At 34.3% G+C, this 8,745-nt stretch overlaps 2 protein-coding genes across 2 annotated transcripts in view; one reads left to right on the forward strand and one right to left on the reverse strand.

The window, feature by feature from the left end:
* The window catches only part of LOC100178716, a 6,131-nt gene extending 4,486 nt beyond the window's left edge, over positions 1–1,645 (forward strand). The window contains exons 3-6 of the mRNA XM_009862225.3: positions 243–407; positions 843–986; positions 1,185–1,249; positions 1,526–1,645. Coding sequence (XP_009860527.1) covers positions 243–407; positions 843–986; positions 1,185–1,249; positions 1,526–1,550 — 399 coding nt within the window. The 3' untranslated portion in view covers positions 1,551–1,645. The remainder of the gene's footprint in view (positions 1–242; positions 408–842; positions 987–1,184; positions 1,250–1,525) is intronic.
* LOC100187086 (coiled-coil alpha-helical rod protein 1) lies at positions 1,637–8,745 on the reverse strand. Its single transcript, XM_009862224.3, has 16 exons — positions 8,500–8,745; positions 8,178–8,281; positions 7,747–7,944; positions 7,247–7,412; positions 6,927–7,103; positions 6,455–6,631; positions 6,046–6,182; positions 5,598–5,743; positions 5,147–5,299; positions 4,837–4,972; positions 4,431–4,532; positions 3,922–4,102; positions 3,576–3,693; positions 3,162–3,288; positions 2,838–2,964; positions 1,637–2,372 (listed from the first exon to the last, which is right to left on the reverse strand). Exons 1-16 carry the CDS (start codon positions 8,629–8,631, stop codon positions 2,133–2,135), a joined length of 2,421 nt encoding a protein of 806 aa, XP_009860526.2. The 5' UTR covers positions 8,632–8,745; the 3' UTR covers positions 1,637–2,132.

Genomic DNA, 8,745 nt, shown 5'->3' on the forward strand with positions numbered 1-8,745 from the left:
GGCTAAATATGTCCCATACTCCCATCCCCACCCTATATACAATTATTACTCAAAGAAACGAATAAAGTCTGATCGAGTTTTGAACAATTAACACCCCCTTATAGAGTCGCAGAGCTGAAGTCAAAATTCATCTGTAAATAATTTTACTACCAGATGGTAAGAAAAGTTAATAAATGAACATCCCATCTTCCCCCATCCTACTGTATAGTTTCTAGAATTAAATAAAAACTTAAATTTTGCAGATGATTTGCTTAACGAGTCTATGCTTACTTGGTACCCCAGCAAACCTCGTTGTATTCACACAAGTCTCATTACCATCAACCGTAAATAAGGCCATTGGTTCAATAACGTTAGCTTACAATAACGACACGACCTCGATTTCAGCGTGGAATGAAATCAATTCACGGGTAAGTTATTATTATTTTTGCTGCATTCTGAGCGTTGGTAAATCCAGCACAGTAGTTATTATCTATGTATAGACATAAAGGGTATATCACTAGAGAATACGCGTTCCAGTATATGTCTACAATCAAAAACATGAATGGAATAAGCGGGCCATGGGGGTTACGTATGTAATTATAAGTGGGTGATTGTTTTGTGTGTATGTAGGTTATAAATGTCAATTTGGACAACCCGTTATTGACTACTGGGTTAGAGCAATGACCATTAGGCGTCATGGCCAAGAACACATACACCCACAAACGAAGCAGTATCGATATGAATGAATAAAAATATATAAGAAACCTCTTGGTAAAAGGCCGCGGGCCTATAAATATAATTAAAGGAGAACCCGCGTATACACCCATAGCATTATAAAGTTTATCTCTGCAATATCCCTACAGAATACATGCTGTGGGGTTAATGGGCCTGAAGACTGGATAGCAGCTGGTTTCGCTAAACCCCAATGCGCTGGTTACACCATGGGATGTTTTAAAGCCATAATGACAAGCTATTTCGTCATGTGGACAATGAGTTTGCTTGCTCAGGTATGTATTTCTAACTATGAGATTTAAGATTGATTATCCTGAACGGGTCGCTTTTATCTTCGGATGGCGGAGCAACCACAGCGTGTTCTAAAACGGGTGTTTTATTTTATACGTCTTATACCCGCTTGCTAATGACGTAACTGTGTGGCGATTGATAATTTTCACAAGCCATAACATTTATTAATATTTTTGTTCTAGGTTTTCGGATTGGTAATTGGTGTGGCAAAGTATTTAAAACACTCGTGGATATTTCAACAGAAAAGGTAACTGTTCTACTTGTAAGTTTCTATCGTTTACCTTCCGGGAAACGACTGGTGCGATCCATGCGGTAGCACCCTGGCGTTAGTACAACTCAGGCCTTATTCTCGTAGTATCTCGCCTGTATAAAATATAACTCATTACAGAATTGGGTAATGGGCCAACTCTGGGCTAAATTCCAGGTACCTTAGCGTGCCTTTTACTGTCGAACCTCACCCATACAGAATAGAAGCCTTTGGTTAATGACGACTTCTAGTTTTTGAAACAATGTTTTTCCACAGCAACAAAGTCCAAGGCAAAGAGTGACGTCACGAAGAGTCTTCATGACGTCATCAAACAGACTTCCTGACGTCACCCAAGAAGTTCAAATATTTTTTGCAAATAAACCAAAAAAATCTGAACAATTTTAATTGAAAATACAAAATCTAGAAAGCATTGGAAAAATAACAGGAAAAGCGAGTCAAAACACAAGCGTATATAAAAGTGACAAACAGAAGACAGATATATATATATTTCAAAAATAAAGACACTTATAAAAATATTGCTAACACAATTGAAACAGCTTTAAGATTCATTTCATCTGCCATAAGCTATCTATGCACTTCAATATCACTGACCTGAACCTTAATGCCTATTAGTGTAATTAATATATGTTTTCGCTCCTTCAGTTATAAAAATGTTATTTTTATTACACTAAAGTTTTCCTGTTATATGGCAAGACTTCATCAGGGTAAAAAAAGCTCATATATATCCTGTTGAAGTCTTGAAACTTTGGTTTAATAAATAAAATTAACATTTTATACCAGAAGAACTAATGTATATATTAAACTATGCCTGGTAGCAGAATCAGCAAAATAGTGTAATATTTTTTATACTCTGTACAAGCTTTTAGTCGCTATCATCTGCTAATACCTTAGCACTCAGATTAGTAAGGTCTTGTAGCATTTGATCAACATTAGTAGGCTCAGGTGAGGGATCAATCATGGGGTCAGTTTGTGAATCATTCTCAGTGGAATGTATATTTGGCTGTCGAGTGAATTTGACTCTTTTAGGTTCTTCCTGTAATGTTATCGGTTGGTTTCTTAACGACTTTACACGGTCCATTAAACCCTCTTGTCGTAGCGTTGTCTGAAAATTTAAAACATAAATGAATTAAAGCAGATTTCTAAAATGACCAAGAAACACCTGATGCCATGACTTAGTGGTTATGACGTTTGCACCATAACCAAAAGATACCATGTTTAATGCTCGATGCTGCTACCATCGTGGGCATGTGTGTCATTGGGTGAGACGCTTAAAGATATTTCCTCCAACCTAGAGGTTACTTATGGTTGTTCAATTTTCAGCATACAGAAACAAACTTGTAAGCAGGCATGGCATGTATAAAATAGGACAGCTGGGTTTTATTTTCTATTTTTGTTTAAATGAATCTATTTGCTTGTAGGACATATACCTTTGATAACCCATTACTGACCACTGGATTTGAGCAAATACAGTTGAGTGTCTTGCCCAAAGAGACACTTAACCACAATTGTAGCAGCGTCGAGCTTCAAACCTGGTGCCCACAAATCTAGTGAAGTTTAAGTTTCTTACCACAATCAGATTATTATATTTTTCTAATTGTTTCATTTCAAGTCTTAATTTTTCCTCATCTTTGAGCCACTGACTTCTCTCTAATTCAAGCTGTTCGCTGAACCTTGACTTTTCACGAACTGAAGATCTGTGAAAATAAGAAAGATTGGAAATACAAAATAAAGTGACGGAATAAAAATAAATTGTACTGCTAAGCATAAAAAATATATTAGATATTAAGGCAGATTCAAAAAATAAAAAACATTTAAAAAAAAAGAATCCAGCTTTAATGAGGCTAACCAATCAATAGTGACGTTTTATTCAAAACAACCAATCAAAAGTCACCTTTCAAGTTGCCTCAATGCAACCACAGTCTTAGTCAATTCACGACTGACTTGGTTTAAACGAGTTTCATTTTCCTTTAGTTTTTCAGTGTGTTCATTTTCCAAATCTTCTCTTAATGTTTCCATATCTAAAAGAAATATCTCAATTTTACTTTTTACCTTTACTTAGCAAGCCAACACAAAGTTATTACATGGTTGTCCTATTTAAATAAATTAATGTAAGAATACAACCTATCTTATCTCATGTGGCAGTTAAACTCTCATTGCTCCATGCCTATATAAATGAATCATTACCACTCATTTATTAGATGCTTATTTTCGCATAGTGCGGTAACGACAGTCATTATAACATGGATGATCTGTTTTAAACATATTATGAGTTACTGCATAAAATCAACCAATGTTAAATTTTTACCTTTCTCTTTCTCATTCTTCACTTTCCTAAGTTGGGCAATTAAAGATTGTTTATCTTCGTCTAAATCATCAAATCTGTCGCCCATTTCCCGCAACTGGCTGTTCAGATTCTGTATCTCCTGTAGCAAAGTAACAACTTGTAAGTGGGCATGAGCATATGTTTAATTTTTAGTAAAATCTGGGTGGAATTGCGAAAATGCAGTTACACTCATAGTTGCCAAACAAATATAACTTCATTGATTAATGGGTCAAATGCAGCACTTTTGACTTGACTTGTTTGTATTGATACTTAACACTAGACTTAACCCATTTAAGATGTAAAGTACCAGCCTATATTTTAGACTTACATCCTCATAATTTAAAACCCTTTTATCCGATTCTTTTATTTTCCGTTTTAAATTTAATTCTCTCTCGTTAAAATTGAACTGAAGTTTTTCCAAATTTGCTGCGTCATCAGCAAGCTTACGACTCATCTTATTTCGTTCTTCCGTCAATAACTCAACTTCAGATAATAAATCCCGGTCAACCCTTTAAAATATTGTTTTCTCATGATTAATTTTTCAGATAGAAAATATTAGATTTGTTTGAATTTATCGAGAAAAACAAGATTATTCAAAATACAAGAAAACTTTTTTGAAAACATAATGATACATATTTGTTTAAGCAATTTTACAAAGTTATTGATAAATAAAACACACACATTGCAAGGACGCATACAAATTCCAATAAAAGGAAGACATCTAATAAGGTTAAAAGTTTCACTACTATGAATATACCTAGGGCTACACACCATGGAAGTATTTAAAATTTTATTAAACTTCTTCTTTGTTGTCTAAAAAATACTAATAACACTCACGTTTCATTCTCATCATTTTTTTCAACTTTTTCCTGAGATTTCTTTAACAGAATTCGCCATTTGGTTTCCCGACGAGTCAGTAAATCTTGAATGGTTTTGATTCTGAAAAAGAAAATCAATGATTAGACAAATATGTTCTATTATTCATGGGTGGTGTTCTACATCATTGCATGGTATGAGATCTGGGGTGTAGGTGTTTTGAATAAAAGTATATGTAGATGCAAGTATATGGATGAATGTAACATATTTATCCCCTCGTGGCCGGAAAACGGCACTTGTTATAACACGGGTTTCCTGTTTCATACACCTCATGTCAGCTTACGAGTCATCACATATATGGCAAATTTTCACATATTCAAGAGCTCTATTTTTTACATAACAATACCATTATTACATCATAGTTCACCTGTTATTAGCAAATGCAAGTCTTTGTTCCAGTCTTAGAAATCCTTCCAAAGATTTTCCATAGTTATTCTCACACACACTCACGCATTTTTCTCGTAACAGACCGATGTTTTGAGACAAAGTGGTCAACGTTGTGTCTGTGGGCATGAGAAAGTTAAAACAACAGGAAAATAAAATGACAGTCATGATTTATAAATAAAAAACATGTATTGGTCCAGCGCCATGACTCAGTTGTTAGGCACTTGCATCCTAACCAAAGAATGCTGAGTTTAAAAAGTCAAAAATCGCGGTTACATCCATAAAATACAAACCTTTTTCTTTGTTTTCATCTGAAAGTTTGTCGTTTTTCGTTTTCAACTTATCATTACTTTTTATTAATTGTTTGTTCGTATAATTTGAAAGTTCAATTCTAGCTTCGAGATCTGTGATTTTATTTCTCAGAATTTCATTTTCCCGTTCAATGTCTGTGTGATGCAATAATTATATGTTAAGGCTCTTCTAAATATTAGAAGTTTTACGTCGTGTTAATGAGAAGGTATTTAACAGTTTAACACAAGTGTTTGTTTTGCATAGGTCACAATGTTAAATTCAAGAAAAATCTAGGGTGACATTCTAATATTCTATCGTACACTCATATACTTGTCAAACATAGGGAACCTCATAGGTTAAAATGCAATATACTTGGACTCTGATGACTGATGTGATACACTATTCTACCAAACCTTATATAACAAAGTCGGTTTTGAACAACATAAACAATACCTCGTAGCTTTCCGTTCAAAGTTTTCGTCACAATTTCACGCTTGGCTAATTCTTCACGGTTGACGATTTCTTGACTTTGACAACGAACCATTAATTCAAAAACCTTTTGTCTCCATTGTGATGTCACAACTGCTGCTTTGTTTTGACTTTAATATAAAAACAAGCTGTTAACTACCCTCGCATGGCAGGGCATTTACATTCATATTAACATAGGTGTTCTGTTCCACTCACCACAATATATCAAATCAAAGTTAAATATCCCACATTTATTGTGTTGTAATAAAAGCCTGTTTGTAAGTTGCAGTAAATACAGCTGTTATAAGTTGTTTTAAGTAAAACTTGAGGACAGTGCATTTAACATGCATGCTAATGTGTTTATAAAGAAATCTCCTCTTTAAGAAAAAGTATGTGGGTTACACAACTGTCCATATTTTACATTAAATCTCACCTGTGTGCATCAGGTATGGCGTTACAATGAGCAGTTATTGCTTCTTCCTGCATCTCCAATATTTTCGAAACAGATTCGAATCTGACATTCAGAACTTGCAACGATTTAACCAAATCGTTTCGCTCTTGCTCTACCATCTGTGGGATTTTCTATTTTTGTTAAAAAATTAGTTTTGGTTTAGCCTCTAGCCCTATGTCACAGTGGTTACCACGCCTGTATTTAACTTTAAGGTTTCTCTAAACAAGTGGGCTACAAAGAATGTCACTTATAAACATTTAAAATTATTGCAGTTTTAAGATGTACGCCGAAAGAAATTATTCTTGTGCATTCCTGGGCACACCCACGTCACATATAACACCATGTATAGTGCTACTTTAGACAAGAATTAAATAAAAATCCAAATTCCAACCTCAATCTGGCTTCTCATCTTTGCTTCTTCTTCTTTCCATTGAGATCTTGCGAGGTCCTCCGATTGTATCTTCCCGATGTAGTTCTTCATTTTAGTTATCTCATTCCTCCTCTCATTCATCTCACTTTTTAAACTGTCAATCAAACCTTGCTTTTCTGTGCAATCCATTTTCAGGGTCTGTATTATAATGATAATAATGAATAAAAAATGAACAAACATAATCTATTAATCCTCCTATGACGGGTGTTCAGTTTCATACACCTTGTGCCCTCTTACAATTACCAAGTAGAAAACTCTGCGAGTGCTTATGTTTTTTCGAATTTTTTAATTTTTTTATTGTTTGGCTGACAATATGGACTATCCATGAGAAAACACTGATTTAGATAAGAAACTCAATGACCAATCTGGCCTAAGACACACTTGTTAGCGCATCATGTGTGTTGTGCAAAATGTAATTCAACCATTAACCAACCTCAACGTGTTTTTCCATCCCCTCAATATTTTGTCTCATCTCTGCTTGTTTATCTTCACACTGTTCCATTCGTTCCTTATGCTCAAGTTCTTTATCTGAGAATGAAGATCTCAATCTTTCAATCTCACATTTAAGGTGTGTGACTGTTTTATCATGATCAGCATTTAATTCATTGCACTGTAGTGGAATTAAATTATTGTTAAAATTTGGTAAAATACTCTACATATACAGCATTATATCAAACTTTTTAAAATGCAGGGAAGGTAGGAATTATTAGACTTCTATTTCCATGAAACAAATACTTTTCAACCCCTACTAACCTTATCTTCACATTCCTTCAATATTTTAACTCTTTCTTCCTCCATATTTTTCCTTTCATCATCAAAATTCTGCTCCATCTTCTGACGAGCCTCCAGGAGTCTTTTTTCCAACTTCTTCACATGATCCTCATTCTCTTTATTCTGTCTTCTAAGATCTTCTTGGTGTCTAGAGGTTTAACAAATATTATTTATCCTTCCTACATGGGGCAACAACATTCATCATAACACGGGTGTTTTGTTTCATACACCTCACGTCCACTTACAAGTTACCACATATGTAAATTTGTGAATGATTTTGTTCTGTATAGTTGATAACCTAGACAACAGATTAGTAACCACTAGGTTGGAGCAATGAACATTAAGTGTCTTAACAAAGGATACATACGGCCGTACCGGTAGCCCCATCGAGCATTAAAACCAGTACCCATTGATTAAGATGTATGCATCTAACTATTGGGCCACAGGGCTTTTGTGTAACTTTTCTAAACATAAAAGTTTACCTCATCACCACTTTCTCTTGCTCTTGTAACAAATTTTTTATCTTGTTTTCCAAGTTAAAAATTGTTTTTGATTTTTCTTCATTTTCGCGCTGCATCCTTGAAGTAACAATATGTTGTTGGTTGGATTTCTCTTCACTTTGTTTTAACAACATCTTCAGACGTTCGTTTTCAAACCCACAATCAGTTGCCTCATTCTCCCTAAAAATGTTTTTGTAACTTAAAATAAAAAATTACAAAATATAAGGTTATGCCTATAAACACATACAGATGTCACGAATATCTACAAATTTGAGCAATCTTAGAAGTCAAAACAATCAGTATGTGCAGTTGCATTAACAATTAAAGTTAATTTAATACAAATATATACATAATATATATTCATGCTGGTCACAATCGTAAAGATACGATTTTTATTTGATCATAAATCTCACTTGTGTTTTAATTGTAATGTCAGTGTTGCGATGTCCGATTGTAATCGTACAATAAACTTCACTTGGTGACTGATGATGTCAACACTTGGTTTGACCGAATACTCCTGTAATGCATCTCATAAATATGTACATAAAAGTTTAATTATCAATTTTACCAGGTCTTTAAAAAGTTCTTTAAATGGATGGTCATGGTAACTTAATATAAAAAACGTTTGTCACCTCTTAAAAAACTCAAAAAATAATTAAACCTTAAAGTTGTATAAATATTTTGCTGAAAAAATTGTGCAAAAAACGTTATAGCCCATTTATTTAATCAAGTCACCTGTGTGTATGGCTCCCTTGCATGCAGTTCAACTCTCAGTTGATTATTCTCTTCTCTCAACTCCTTTAAATCATCCATATAACCATCACCTTGGGCATTAAGATTTGAATCTCTGTTATAACTTCCCACCATGCTAACCCCCGAGTCATGACGGGTTGCGCTTTGGCATCTCCTAGTGGCGGGACGAGGTTTATAANCGAGGTTGATACGCTGGATTGGTTTCCGGTTGATGCTTGGTCGGCAAGT

The sequence above is a fragment of the Ciona intestinalis genome, chromosome 12 (assembly GCF_000224145.3).
Source record: "Ciona intestinalis chromosome 12, KH, whole genome shotgun sequence".
Classification (NCBI taxonomy): domain Eukaryota; kingdom Metazoa; phylum Chordata; class Ascidiacea; order Phlebobranchia; family Cionidae; genus Ciona; species Ciona intestinalis.

Bases quoted from the DNA above. Each gene is read 5' to 3' on its own strand.
- LOC100187086 (XM_009862224.3), bottom strand. From the start codon at position 8,631: ATGGTGGGAAGTTATAACAGAGATTCAAATCTTAATGCCCAAGGTGAT. The intron at 8,282-8,499 runs GTGACTTGATTA...GATGCATTACAG, and splicing joins CAAGGGAGCCATACACACAG to GAGTATTCGGTCAAACCAAG. The intron at 2,373-2,837 runs GTAAGAAACTTA...TTAAATTTTCAG, and splicing joins AATATAATAATCTGATTGTG to ACAACGCTACGACAAGAGGG.